The 15,922-nt window shown below is 35.7% G+C and overlaps 2 protein-coding genes across 4 annotated transcripts in view; one reads left to right on the top strand and one right to left on the bottom strand.

Moving 5' to 3' along the window:
- LOC127866837 (uncharacterized) overlaps positions 1 to 15,922 on the top strand; it is a 219,225-nt gene that overhangs the window by 123,230 nt on the left and 80,073 nt on the right. The window lies entirely within an intron of this gene.
- On the bottom strand, positions 10,345 to 14,095 carry LOC127866839 (52 kDa repressor of the inhibitor of the protein kinase-like). The gene is made up of 3 exons (XM_052407672.1): positions 12,774 to 14,095; positions 12,316 to 12,473; positions 10,345 to 12,056 (listed from the first exon to the last, which is right to left on the bottom strand). Exons 2-3 carry the CDS (start codon positions 12,334 to 12,336, stop codon positions 10,965 to 10,967), a joined length of 1,113 nt encoding a protein of 370 aa, XP_052263632.1. The 5' UTR covers positions 12,337 to 12,473; positions 12,774 to 14,095; the 3' UTR covers positions 10,345 to 10,964.

Below are 15,922 nucleotides of genomic sequence, written 5' to 3'. Positions count from 1 at the left end.
GCTTTTTCCCGACAAACAAGAGTACATGGTATACACAACAAAATAAAAGCAGCTGTAAGCTGAAAGCACGTGGTAATCATAAAACAAAGACATGCATTACAAGACATAGTATTACAAAGACGGATTTAAGACATCATATTATCTCAGTTAGTACAAATTAAATAGTTAATACAGTGGGTTAAAATGACATATGATACGATAAGGGGAAGTAACTAGTACTAATTTTAAACATAAGATGTAAGAATTATAATGTCCCTCGCATTAGGAGGATATTTTAAAAGTGTTGGATTAAATTATAAATAGAGGGTTCAAAAAAAGTATACTGACTATGAAAAAAAAAAAGAACTATGAAGGAGACCATGTCTACTCGAAACGAAAAGGTAGGGATGTGGAGTAGACCATTCATGGCTATAAGACCTACATATCATCAGTATTGTTATGGTCCTGAACCCAGCTAGCTCTCTGGGCAGTGTAAGATAGTATCTCACTACCAGCAGAGAGCCATACCTCAGGGCGTCATACTTTTGTACCCCCTGCAGGTACTGCTAGGTTGGGGTCATAGCCTACAAGGATGCAAGTAGACACAAAACATGGAAACATCATACACACAGGTGGGGGAAAAACGCTGGGTACTAAATAATGCGTTATAAACGGAAGCAAAAAAAGCAAGCAAAATAATAAGAAAATTACACAGCAAATAAGGTATGAAACCCAAGCAAACAAACAATAGCAAAGCATTGTAAATATATACAACTGGGAATGCAAAATAAAGCAAAATAAAGCAGGGCATGCGCTACAGGCGACACAAAGAACACTTACATTTTGGGCCTGTCCAGGTGCGGACCAGTCTCTTAAACTCATTGTAGTTGTCCTGGCGCCTAAAATATGGGGGGGGGGAGACTGTTCCACACCCGAGCAGCCTCAAAACGGAAGGAATTTTGTCCATACCGTTTTGTCCTCACTGTAGGCACCTCATATGATTATACCTGCAATTGTAAACAGAAGATTTGAATTTTGCTAGGTCTTGGATATATGGTGGGGATATTTTGTGCAAGCATTTAAAAGTCTCAATGGCAATGTTTTGTAACCTGTTTAAGTGGAGAATTTGGAATTTAACCTGTTGTAGGAGACTATCATATGATGATGTGCAGTCTTTGTAGACAATGCGCAAGGCTCTGTACTGGAGTTTTTTAAGCTTGTTTGTGTTGGCCTTGCTGCAGAAATGCCACACAATAAGACAGAAATTAAAGTTTGACTTTTTAAAAGACTAAAATATAGTGAGCCTAGTGGGGACATTAAGGAACTTGCTTAATCTTTAAAGGACATTTAACTGTTTAGCGGCTTTTTGGCACATTTTGGAGATTTGGGCATCAAAGTTGAGGAGATAGTATATCTCTACGCCAAGAAGCTTGACCTGTTCTTCACATTGTATGATATTGCCGCTTATATCAAAGGACTTAATTACTTTATTAGATTTAATCCCTACTGAGATAGCCTGGAACTTCTCAGGGTTGGTTTGCATTTAATTGAATTTAAACCAGTCTATGAGGATGCTACTTTCATTGTCAAGGGTATATTTGACAACATTCATATTTTATTCCAGAAAGATAAGGTGTTATCATCGGCATAATTATATAGTTTGGACTTATAAATGAAATAGAAAATATCGTTTACGAAGATGCAAAAGACAAGGGGCCCGAGTATGGAGCCTTGGGGTACACCTTTGATGATGTCATCCCATTGACTGATGCAGTTACCTAGTTTGACCCGTTGTTTCCTATTTTGGAGGTAGCTGCTCATAAGTTGTTTTCATACAAACGTCATCACTCGCATTAATTTAAACACAGTCATGAATGTTGTAACATCGATATCGTCCTTGAAGAACTCAGTTTTGATTCTGTGGAAACTGTTAACCGTATTTAACTCACCAATGAAATAGATCAATATATCGAACTTAACACATAATTTGAACAGTTCATTTGTTTTGAGAAAATGGTTGTATATTTTTAAAGGCAGTGGCTAGTCGTACGGTCCCGTACGGCTAGACAAGAGGCTAGCCGTACGGCCCCGTATGGCTAGACAATAGGCTAGCCGTACGGCTCTTTACGTATAGCCTTTCCTATGGAGATTGTCTAGCCGTACGGCTTATAAAGTATAGAATTGTCATTCAGTGCTGTTAATCAGTAATAAGTTGTTTAAGCTCATAAAAGTTTAAAAATTCTTTATCTGTTACGGCTTCCTTTCATGTAATACGGTTGCTTATTTGATTCTTTAATTAGTCGACGTTCCTAAGTAAGGTGTGGAAAACTGTTTAATTGAGTTGCGGCATCGATATTATGAAATTCAATGACGGCAGCCGTCTAAGTTAGGTCCTAGAAATTGAGTTACACGAATAATTTAATTCGGTTTCTTATTTAATTCTTTAATTAGTCGGCGTTCCTATGTAAGACGTGAAAACTGTGTTTAATTAGTTGCGGCATCGATATTATGAAAATCAATAACGGCAGCCGTCAAAGGTAGTTCTCAGAAATAGATTTCTCAATAATTTAATTATCTTTTAGACAGTTGATAAATAGATGGTTTCATACAAGCAATATATCAGTTCACTGAAAATGGCCGTGTCTTTAACTGTTGAGGAAAAAATCTCCACTTATGGTGCATTAATAGGCAAAATTGAACTGTACCAGCGTCCAAATTGTGTAAGGTTTTACAAACGTAGTTCAATGAAAATTGAGGCTGCTAAAAGCAGATGCCCTAAGAAAACTTTCAATGAAAATCTTAAAGTGTCGGAATTACATACAGTTCTTCTTCTTCTTCTTTTATAATAATATGTTCAATACTGATACATTATGGCCATGCGTGGGGGATTAAAAAGAAATAGATTGATAGGTTACCCGAGTTACTCAATCCACTCAGGAAAATCCTATCAACAGTGATAAAAAAGGTGCAAAACCTAACACCTTAATCCCTTAAGACTTAAATATATACATGTGGATAAAACCCACAAGTTGAGTTTCGCAAAACCGCCGGGCTCGAAAGCCATGTTGGTTGTCCACCAGGATATTAAAGTTGTCAAGATGGTCTAAGATGGTACTAACAACGATATGCTCCAGCAATTTACAAGCAATACATGTTAATGAGACTGGTCTATAATTACTAGCTTAGTACTTTCCACCTTTAAAAAAAATAGGAGCTACAAAAGCCATTGAGCAGTCAGAAGGGACAGAACCAGAAATAAGTGATTTGTTAAAAAGAATTGTTAAAATAGGTGCAATTTCATTTGCACATTCCCGTAAGATTCTGGGTTTGATTTGGTCTGGCCAAAATACTATATATAAGCAATCATCGGAGTTTCACAAAATATAGCGACAACAACAGAAACTCTCCAAATTATTTAATCGTTTCGCGTTGCAACGCTTTATAATTTTCAGGTTTTTAAATCGTCAAAAGATGCATATAATGTCTATATTAGAGCATGGTAAATGTTCAGTATTACTGTTTCCTCACAAATATCATAACAAATTCGAAAATTTGCGAATCTGAAACAACTTTTTTAAATTTTGTCAATTTACCAAAACGTGAAAAGGCCCCTTTAATATATTGTTGCATTATAAAACGGGATGAAAATATTCATTTTAATTGGTATGTCTGTGACACCATATACTCCACGCGTGTAGATGCTGTTATTAAGATAAGATACCATGCGTCAACTTCTAATAACACGTCAAATGATAATAAAGGCCTAATTCATGCTGAGTTTTATCAGAGTCGTAGATCTTCGTCTCTGGTCTTATGACTCTTAAACAATGCAGATTGACCTGATAAAAATATCTATATAAAAAAACGAACTGTTATATAATTATTGTATCGGTAACAAAAACCATCTAAATCTTCTGGGTTTGTCTAGTGTGCGTCGATCTCCTTTTAGCGTGCCTTAAAAAAAAGTATTGTACATAGAGTCTCAATCATTGTGTTTGTTGTCCGTCACTGTGAGTCAACTGTCTGACATTGTGATTTAGTTATCTGGCGATTCGTACACATTTTCGTACAGTTTAAGTTGTCCTACACTGAAAGCCAGTTCTCTGGAACTGTAGGATAGTTGTCCTGTACTGATATGTGTCTGTCATGCGTACTGCATTCTGATTCAATCATCAGATTTTGCCAGTCAGTTTCAACCACTATAATTAACTGTAAATCAGGTGTCATACACATATGCTTATTCATAGGTGGTGGTAATCTGGTACTATCAGCCTGTTAACAACAATTTAATTCTTTTGAATTCAAAAATTGCAATTGTAGTTGTTCGGTACTTTTATTCCGTTTGCCGACATTTGAGTGAGTTTTCTGCCAAGGTGGAGCACTGTTAATTAAGCGCTGCAAATAAGTTGCACAGCGCTGGGATTTTTTTAAAAACGCAGTTGTTCAATGACATCTTCTATAAATAGATACCAATGGTATTAGGCTTAAGTTGGGCTTCTGCAGTGTATCACGTCCAATTTTAGCCTGAATTAGGATCACCCTTTCTATACAAGAGGGCCATGGTGGCCCTGGGCCGCTCACCTGAGTACTTTTAAGGTTAAGCAAGGCTTGTTAACGTTGTTTTGTGAAAAGAAAGGGTTTGTTGCTTCGGCAGATACATTCATATATGCGTTATAAGAAGTTTTGTGTGTGTGTTTATGTTTTTAAAATAGACCTGTTGCAACAAAGCTATGTTTTGGATAAAAGTAATATGAGGACTGTTATTTAATAATGTGCATCAGCAAAATAAAATGGAAGTACTTTTTTCACAAATTGTTGTCCAGCTTTGAGATCATGAGATAAGCATCTCAGCATCTTTTGATGTTATAGGGGATGACTAGTTACAACCTGTTTTACAAGAACAGCTTTAGAAACCGAAAACAACTGTATTTTATCAATATATTTAGTGTTTATGAAATAGATTTTGCATAATTAAATACAATATTTTAAATTGTTATCATATATCAAAGTCGGTTATACAGAAGTAAATGAGTATGAGAATATGTACAAGAAATTTATAATTGGTCTTCTTTTAAGGTACAAAACATCACTTGACCAATCTCATAGTTACAAATGTGTGCAAATATAGAAGTAAACACACACAAGACATTGGAAACAAAATCATATCAAAACAACTATTAGAAATTTAAATGCACAAAAAATCTGTAGCATAAATAGATAATTTTTGCAAAAACAACTGCCAAAAAAACTTTTCTTTTTAACCAAATAGTTGTTTGTGCTTCTTAAAAGATGTGATATAATATTGTGATTTTTTACTACCAAATTGTTAACATTTTTGACATTATAGTGTTTTTAAACAACTGGAACAATTCAGACTCACCGTGCATTGATATTTCCACAATAAAGCCTGTTAAAATCACAAATCTTTGATAACCACACACAAAATACTGACTGACTAAAAACTGTAGGCCTGAAACCTTTTTAAATGTAATCTTATGAATGGTGTCCATCTGACATCAATCACATGTCTTAGGAGTGCCCTATTAATAGGGGCCAATTTCCAATGAGTGTTACACAAATGGCTATTTAAAAAGTCATCAATCAACACTATTGTACTGGAAGACTGCAAGCACAGGTATAAGAGAGAGTAGGATAAGGAAATGGAGAGAGTAGGATAAGGGAATGGAAGGACAAATAACATTCATATGTAACAATTCTTGTTGTTTTTTTGGTTTTACCACTATTTGAATTTCTGCAAAAGATAAAGATAACAATCTGAAGTCATGGCAATAATTTATTTGAGTAATAATTATAATTTAATATTTGGGTTGTTGTTAATGCGTCTGAATCCATTATCAGTATCATCATAATCATCATCATCATAATCATCATTGTGCACCAACATCTTCATTACAACGAGAGTGTTCAAATGATTTTAATATAGTCACATTAGGAAAACTGCAACATCCCTGGCGGCCATGTTTTTCAACAAACTGTAACCATTTTCGAACTCAGCTGAGCTATCATTAGAACAAATCTTTGGACCAAGTTCCATGAAGATTGGACTATAAATGTGATTTCTAGAGCGTTAACAAGGTTTTACTATATCCATATAAGGAAAACTGCCCCGCCCCCTGTCAGCCATGTTTTTCAACGGACCGGAACCATTTTCAAATTCAGCCGAGCTATCATAAGAACAAATCTTCGGACCAAGTTCCATGAAGATTGGACTATAAATGTGATTTCTAGAGTGTGAACAAGGTTTTACTATAGCTATATATAAGAAAACTTCCCCGCCCCCTGGTGGCCATGTTTTTCAACGGACCAGAACCATTTTCAAATTCAGCTGAAATATCTTACATTCTGACCAAGTTTCATGAACATTGGACTACAAATGTGACTCCTAGAGTGTTAACAAGCTTTTTTTAGTATGTAAATATAAGGAAAATGACTCCCCCCCCCCTGGCGGCCATGCTTTTTTTACCGATCCGAACTATTTTCAAACTCAACCGTTGTATCCAAGAAGCAAATGTTCTGACCAAATTTCATAAAGATTGGACAAAACATGTGACTTCTAGAGTGTTAACATGTTTTCACTATATACATATAGAGAAAACTGCCCCGCCCCCTGGCGGCCATGTTTTTTCACCGATCTAGACCATTTTCAAACTTGTCCGAAATATTAATAAAACCAAAGTTTTGACCAAGTTTCATGAGGATACATCAACAATTGTGACTTCTAGAGTGTTCACAAGGTTTCTCTATAGCCATATAAGCAAAACTGCCCCACCCTCTGGCGGCCATGTTTTTTAACGGACTGGAACCTTTTTTGAACTCAACCAACATATTATTAAGAAAAACATTTTGACAAAGTTACATAAAGATTGGGCATCAAATGTGACTTTTACAGTGTTCACAAGGTTTTTCTTTTTTTTGACCTAGTGACCTAGTTTTTTAACCATCATGACCCAGTTTTGAACTCGGTCGAGGTATCCTTGGGACAAATGTTCTGACCAAGTTTCATGAAGATCGGACAAGAAATGTGGCCTCTAGAGTGTTCACAAGGCAAAATGTTGACGACGCGCGACGGACGGACGACGAACAAAAGGCGATCCCAAAAGCTCACCATGAGCACGTTGTGCTCAGATGAGCTAAAAATACGAACTCTACATTTGTTTATAATGAACAGTGGTAGAAAAATAGGTAACCAGACAGTGAATTGTCCTCATAATTGTATGTGCAACTAGTACTGTTATAAGCTATTATAGACTAAGCTGTGTATAATATGAAACTTAAAGAAGCTTCTCTTTTATCGATTAAGTTTTAAAATTAAATTACTACACATCATTCAATATATAACAGCAATAAATGCAAACATTTTAAAATACAAAATTATACAGTAGTACAAAGTTAACGTTACTTTTAATATTTTGAGTACAATGTATACGTTGTCAAATTGAGTATTTTTACATTTTATTGTCAGTGTGAGAATGGTTGACCACGAAATTAGTATATGTTTTGATTCTGAAGCATTATATGAAACTTGCACGTTAATTGCACAGTTGTATGTGTTTGTGTTCATCCACCAATCAACTCATTTGTTTTAATTTTTTAATTAAAATATGTTGAATATGATTAAAATACGCAATTTTAATCTGTAAACAAAGCATATGCTATACACTGTTGACAGGTTATGTTTAGAACGGAAACCCCCTGTATGTACAGCATAGTTGGGATTCCTAAAACTAAAATTATATTTCGATATACATGTAACTACGGGCATTATCTGGGATAACTAAAATATGCCGCCATCTTACTAAGGGCATGGTCACGTGGTATCACTATGTTTTTTTCGGCGTAAGCTGTATTAAGCCAGCTTTTCACCCTGACTTGACCTTTGTTAGTGTCCAATAATACTCAAATAAAATTTCCCGCGGCTAGGTACGAATGAATACACTTCATTTATTCCATTGGCTGATTTGAGTATAACACCAGAACATTGGAAACATATCCGCGTCTTTGTAACACTGTTTTACTGCATGAAACAATTTTATCTCTAATGAAAAGGCTCAATAGATAGAACAGTTTTACAATCAATTTTCGGCATAAATACAGTTTGTGCGTTCACCTTTTATTTTCAGAGAATTACCAGCGCAAAAGCGTTTATACTAAAGGCTATGTTGTCATATTTAGTACTTACTTGCATTGCATTTCAACCCGCGAGGTTTCGGGTCAATTCGCGGCCATTTGTGAAAGTCAGAGTTTATATACAGTTCATCACCGGAGTTCGCAGAAGGGGTTGCGATCATTGTGTTACACCGGTCTTACTGACAATAACGTAGTGACTGTAATGCATTGCATTCCAATCCGCAAGGTATCAAGGTCAGTTTGCGGTCAGTTGCAGAAATCTTTATATAAACGCCGTCTCGTAAACTTTGTGCACTTGAAGTCTGTTTTGATCAGAAAGATACTAAATAAAGATATTCGGCGATATTATTGTGGTATGTCAATCATCGATTTTTAATATGGTTTCAACATTTGCATGATAAGGACCAATTTTGATAAAATTAATTAGAAATATTTATCCATTTAGACCAGTTTATTAAGCATGAGCACAATAATTCGCTATACTATAATTATGCAATTAAATAAGATTCGAGTATTGCCGGCTGACCTATATGCACTCGTTTATTTTCATGTTTCTTGTGTTTTTCTATTCTGTAAATATAGATATCTGAGTAATAATATCACATAAAGCAAAATAAGCCACGAAATCTGGCGCAACACCCCGTAATTGATTTGCTTATGATGTAGCTAAGAACTGCGCAGAAAAAAGGCATCCGCTACTTTTTATCTCATAGAGATAACTTTTGATCGTTCATAAACATCGACCACAATCAACGCCGTATATCTTTTTTAAAGATATTTCTTGTTCATACTAAGGCAAAAATGTATACCAGTTGAATTCCTATTTAAATATTCAAAAGCATGTCATTCAGAATATTACACAAATTCATTATCATGGAAACTTTAAATTTTCAACTGGTTACATATTCATCATTCCCTTGACCGGTGTGGCCGTTGAGGGGACATGGCAGACGACGATACAGAAATCCTCATCCATTCAGGTCTGTTGTATGCTGCTGTGAGTAATTCATCCATGGGGAGGGATGTCCACTCTTTCACATCGTCAATCCACCTTTTCTTTTGACGGCCTCGACGTCGATCTCCCTTTAGCGTGACTTTAAGGACAGTATTGCACAAAGAGCTTAAACCATTGTGTTTGTTATCCGTCACTGTGAGTCAACTGTCTGACATTGTGATTTAGTTATCTGGCTATTCGCACACATTTTCGTACAGTTTAAGTTGTCCTACACTGAAAGCTAGTTCTCTGGAACTGTAAGATAGTTGTCCTGTACTGATATTTGTCTGTCCTGCGTACTGCATTCTGATTCAATCATCAGGTTCTGCCGGTCAGTTTCAAGCACTATAATTTACTGTAAATCAGGTGTCATACACTAAATGCTTATTCGATCAAAGGTGGTGGTATTCTTTTGGATTCAAACATTGCAATTGTAGTTGTCCGGTACTATTATCCCTATTGCCGACATTTGAGTGAGTTGTCTGCCAATGTGGAACACTGATTAGAATTGCAAATAAGTTGCACAGCTCTGGGAGTTTTTAAAACGAAGTTGTTCAATCACTTCTTCTATAAATAGATACCAATGTTATAATGTGTACATTTTGTAAGTCCAGGCTCAAGTTGTGCTTCTGCAGTGTATCATGTCCAATTTTAGCCTGTATTTTAGGATCACCTTTTCTATAAAACGAACTCTACATTTGTTATGAAAAGTGGTAGGAAAATAGGTAATCAGACAGTGTATTGTCCTCATACTTGTATGTGCAACGAGTACTGTTATAGGCTAGTACAGACTTTTTAAAATTGTGTATAGTATGAAACTTAAATAAGCTTCTCTATGATTGCTTTAGTTTAAAATTTCCACAAATCATTCAATATAGTTTACATGTACAATATAGCAATACATGCAAACGATTTAAAATACAAAATTATACAGTAATACATTCCAGGGCCGTACCCAGGAATTTTACAATGGGGGGCCCGATTGGGGTGGGTGCGGGAGGGGTGTCCCCTCCGGAATAATTTTTTTTATATTAGGCACTGTTCAAGGCGAATTTTAATGTGTATAAAAACCTTATTTTGTGCTATAAATTTATGGTGTAAAACAAGTAAATCAGCACCTTTTTGAAGTCTAAAGCTTTAACCATTTGTTTGAAATTCACAATCATGTTTAAAGCTTTAGATTTCGGAAATGTATGATGTTTTATGACGAAGAAAAAGCAACCTTTGACAATCAAAAACCTTTATTAAGACATGTAACATACAGTATGACTCTAGAAGAGGTTTGATTTCAAAGAGAAAATACTAGTAGGACATATGTCAGTAACTGACATATAACCTACTAGTATTTTTTCCATTTGAAATCAAACCTCCTCTAAAGTTTCAAAGTAAATTCATGATAAAATGTTTTTCATCTACAATACAGTTTCACATAAATGTATCATAAGTATGACTCTAGAGGAGGTTGGAATTCAAAGAGAAAACACTATTATTGTTACATGTCAGTAACTAACATATAACCATATAGAATTTTCTCTTTGAAATCAAACGGTAACCTCCTCTGAAGTTTCAAAGTAATTTCATAATAAAATGTTTATTATCTACAACACAGTTTTTACAGAAATGTATCATAAAGTATGACTCTAGAAGTGGTTTGAAAATACTATAATGGTTATATGTCAGTCACTAACAAATCTATAGTGTTTCAAAGTAAATTCATGATAAAATGTTTATTATCGACAACATAGTTTTCACATAAATATATCATAAAGTATGACTCTAGAGGAGGTTTGAATTCAAAGAGAAAATACAAAACAGTTTTCACCATAAAAACCACCATAATCGTCTATAACTCTGACATCAGGTCAGGAAGTGCCATTTTCCTAGGATTGTTCCTCGCAAATTCTCTTACAACCTGCTTTATGTCGATGTCCATTTCTCGGTGAATGGACAGTAGGCACAATGAAGAAAGTCTATCTTGGCCCATGCTTGATCTCAACTTCGATTTTACTAAGCCTAAAGCACTAATGCTCCTCTCGCATTCACACGATGTGACAGGGAAAACACATGATATTTCCATCACAGTTCTTACATTTGGATATAGCTTTACATCACAGTGTTTTAGGGAGTCTTGCAGAGTAGTTGGGCGGTCACTAATACCTCTCCACTTTGCCTTCCACAGGTGCAACTCCGACGGTAGACTTTGAGGGGAGGGCAGGTCCTCTTCAAACCAGTCAAAGTCACTAGCTGTGATGGTTGTTTGACTGTTGCACAGATTGTCTGGAATCACTTTTAAACCCATTGCAGCTTTTGAATGGAGTTCGCTGAATCTTGTGCTCATCTCACTGAGGAATGAATCTACAAATGGAATAGTCATGTTCCGTTTGTAGTAATCCTCTGGTGTTCCTGCCTCTATGTTGTCCCGTTTCGTCTGTCGACCACAGGTTCTTGGCTTTGATGGTTGAACATCAAGTTTTGCAGCAATAGTTGTTGTTTCCTTGAACCACAGCTCGTGGTAGGTGTCAATGTTTGTGCGGATATCTTGGATGGCATCCTGCACAACACTGACCTCTAACATGGCCTTCACTACGTCCACAGACCGGCCTTGGAGAAGAACTGTTAGGTTCTTGATGTAACTCAGACACCGAGTCACAATCACAAGTACAACAATGAATTGGAATCCGGTGATTGCCATCAGAAATCCAGAGATTTCTGCAGAGGTGGTTGACCTGGTTTCAGCCTCCATCAACTCAGACATCGCGTCCACCATAGCCGGAAGGAAGTCTATGAAAATATCAAGAGCATCATGCCGTTCGACCCATCGAGTTCGACACAGAGCCTTGACTTTCTGCCGTTTATCTTCCGTGTCCTCAAGGGCAGAGCGGCATTCCTCCAGACAAGTTTGACGCTTTGGAGAGTAGTTAAAGAACACAGCGATCTGAAAATATAGGAGCACATGATTCCACTGACACAAAAAAGTACTATTTCTATTCGGTTGTGTAGAAACCATTGTGTGATAAGGAGAAATTGCTCATTTATATATATATATATTTTTTTTTATGTTCAAATTAATTTTGAGAGAAGTTGTGATGTTAAAACAACAATAATCAATCTGCTCCTCAGGTTATGTTCATTAACATAATAATGCTTTTCAAATTGTAATTATGTATTAGTGTCATGAAAAATCTTTAACTCACCCTGTCAACTGTACCCATCATGTTTCGAACAAGAGTGCTATCAGACGCATGGACTACACAGCGGTTCAGTTGGTGGGCGGTGCATCAGAATGGAAGAGCTCTTGGATATTGAGCCTGGATCCGAGGACCGACACCTTTTGTTTTTCCTGTCATGTTTCCTGAAATACAAATATTGATCTTTGAGTACCCATCGTAATCAAAGGTTGCTTAATTTTATAATTAAATACCTTTCAAATTAACTTACTGAAAACTATTGTCTATTCATTTTGGTTATAATTTACCAAGCAAGTAATAAATTTCTTTTAAAAATCAATTAAAAGGCAAATTGTTTGCATCTACATAATTATAAATTTGCATCTTGAAGAACTTTAAAGTGACTTCTTGGTTATTTTCTAATACATAAAATAAGTGGTTATTTCCTTAAAGTAGTAAATACATAAAATAAGTATCTATCTTACCAGCACCATCGTAGCACTGACTCCGCATCAGAGAAGGATCTAAGCCAACGTCGGTGAGTACATCTAGGATCGCCTTGGATAGGGCCTCACCACTAGTGACTGGGCTGACATCCACGAAACGTAGAAATTCCTCTCTAATTGTAGAATGTGCATCTGTGAACCTTACACATATCGCTAATTGTTCCTTGTTAGACATGTCACCGACCTCGTCAGCTGACACACAAAAGAATTGTCCACCACTTTTGATCTCACTAACAATTTTCCTCTCTACTGTGTTTCCCATTATGTCTATCAGTTCATTTTGAATCTTTGGGCTTCTATATGTCGCATTTCTTCCACAGCTCTCGAAGTGTTCCTTGAGAATGGTGTCGCCAGACTCTACACGGAATTCTAATAAAGCCTGAAAGTTTCCACAGTTTATGCCTTTGTCCTCAAAGTATTTGGAAGAGTCCTTATCACCACGAAGTGCCAAGTTTTGTCGTGCACACAACAGCACAGTTTTTGCAATGGATTCCAGAACTGTCGCGTTTTTCTTTTCCCGGGCCCGTAATGCAGTGTCAATCTGCTTAATCACTGGTGCATTGTTTTTGTAAACACCAAGGAACTGTTCAGATAATGTTCTAGAATTACTATGAGCCTGATATCCTGCTCCACCGTCCTTTGAATGTTTCTTTCCGTCAGGATTGAAATGTCCATTTAGTATATCCAATGCATTTTTCCAATTTCGGAATGGCTCTGACACCAGTTGTCCACGGGGTTTGCTGCCGGGAAAGGTCACACAATACACACAATATGCTGCATCCTCTTTCACACTGTATGTGAGTCCTGGAAATTTCTTGAGCCATGAAGATTGAAAGGCGCGATTGTGTGTTCCTGACCGTGGGAACACATGTTGGTCAGGTGGACTCCAGTCGAAAGTCAGTACCTTGTGTTTTTCTTCATCTGTCAGTTAACGTTACCTTTAATATTTTGACACGGACTCTAGATTACACGGATATGAAACGGGACCGTTACGCCAAATATCTTGTTGTGTCTAAGTCACGTGACCGTGTCGTAACTATCGATCTTCTATCGAAGCGCCGAGGTTATAAATTTGATGTACCCACTCACGTATTTTGTTAAATTATAGTTTCATTTCTAGGCCGATTTTGACAAATTATATATCATTACAAAGCTTACGTAACGTAGTTTTCAGATATATAAATATATATTAAGTTTTTCTTCTGATTTCGGCAGCCCGGCGAGTTATAACTTTAACTTTTGCAAATAACATACCGTTTTGGAGTTTTAGAATCTAGATTTACGGTTGACATGTTCGTACTTTATACATAATTGAAGCGTTTATATTTGGAGTTCAGTTTTAAAAATAACATCTCGCTTAGGAGAATAGAATTCTGTATACGATAGAAAAAAAAATTGTTTAAAAACGAAAGTAATTAAGGAATGAAGGCGGGAAAATGTAGCGCGCGTTCCTAACGCACTGAACTGATGCTACGGTCTTGGCGATTATGCTTTTGTTTAGATACCGGCCATTGAATTTCCTTTGCCATGATTATTATATTTTTTTATGAAATATATTGAAATATTTTGTTCTAGAGACATATCCATAAAGCTAAGTATTAATGAAGCTTAATAAATTTACGATTTCATCTCTTGATTATAACACAGAAAGGGTGTTAATTTTATGATGAAACAGCGTATACAAATGTATAGCGGACCCTCTTGATATTTTTCGGCTTTGCATACTTCAAATATAATGGGTGTCAAAACATTCATCGTTTGTTGTTTATTATCAAAAAGGTAATTATGTAAAATTATATGAAAGGTTATTAACCATAAATTATCAATTAATTAAAATTATTTAAAGATTCTTGAAAATCACGGTCAACTGTCTATGCATGTATATTGAAATATCTTTATAAGTTAACAGAGTTATAAATATATAGAATTCTAAATTAAAACTCTGTATTATTTGTATTTTTCGGACAGATTATTTAACCCCGTTGTGGTCAAATGAGAGTGCTGTTTTTAATTATGTTGTTCCATACACTACCATACACTCTTTATAGGACTACGAAATGACGGAGTTTTTTTACCGGTACCCGCTTAATACGTTAAATGTTAAGTATTAGATTTTTTAAATGTTTAAAATGTACATGTATAGGTATTAAGCACTTATAATTATTGTGATTTAGCTGGCTGACATCTATACAGTATTAAGTTTATGGCAATCTGTATGGGCAGATGACTATAAATGTTTTCAATACGCTACATATCTTATAAACGCAAAATTGAGTATTTGGCGTTACATTACTCCAAGAAATGACCACTAATACCACGAGAAGACATGGAGGTATCATAAAAAGTGTAAACTGACCAGACATTGCCACCTGTGGTTAGGAACCAATATACAAGTATAGGTCCCTGCTGTGGCGTATGACACCATAGTGTTATTTAGTATTGGTCGGCACAGTATCTGATCATAACGAGATAATTGGCTTGTGCTGAACACAGGGGCAATAAAACCACAGATCTATCAATAAACAAGATTATTGAGATATCTTTTATTGAACACCGCGATAAAAATGCTCAAACCATGGACTCTAGATTACACGGATAAAAAACATGGCAACATTCTCAGAATCATCACTGCTATATGTGTAATCACCTAACAATTCGTCTTAAAATAATTTATATATTTGAGTTGAAGACGATGTACTGTTGTTTAAGTCTGAATAAACTATCTGTCTGCCTGTCTAAATCAAAGCCGTCATCGTCCCGGTGAAAAAAAATCTGATTTTCAATAGTTGGACATGATGCCCTGATGTCAAAATACGAAATGACCCGCGTAACACGGACCGTGATTTTCAAGAATCTTTAATAAATTGATAATTTAAGGTAAATAACATTTCAAATAATTATACATAATTACCTTGTTGATAATAAACAGCAAACGATGAATGTTTTTGACACCCATTTTATTTCAAGTATGCATGCAAAGCCGAATAATATCGAGAGGGTCCGCTATATACGCTGTTTCATCATAAATTGTACACCCTTTCTGTGTTATAAACAAGAGCTGAAATCGTTAATTTATTAAGATTCATTTATAATAAGCTTTATTGATATGTTTCGTGAACAAAATACTA

The sequence above is a fragment of the Dreissena polymorpha genome, chromosome 2 (genome assembly GCF_020536995.1).
Source record: "Dreissena polymorpha isolate Duluth1 chromosome 2, UMN_Dpol_1.0, whole genome shotgun sequence".
Taxonomy (NCBI): Eukaryota; Metazoa; Mollusca; class Bivalvia; order Myida; family Dreissenidae; genus Dreissena; species Dreissena polymorpha.
The sequence above is the reverse complement of the archived record's forward strand: the minus strand, read 5'-3'. Positions and strand labels throughout refer to the sequence as shown.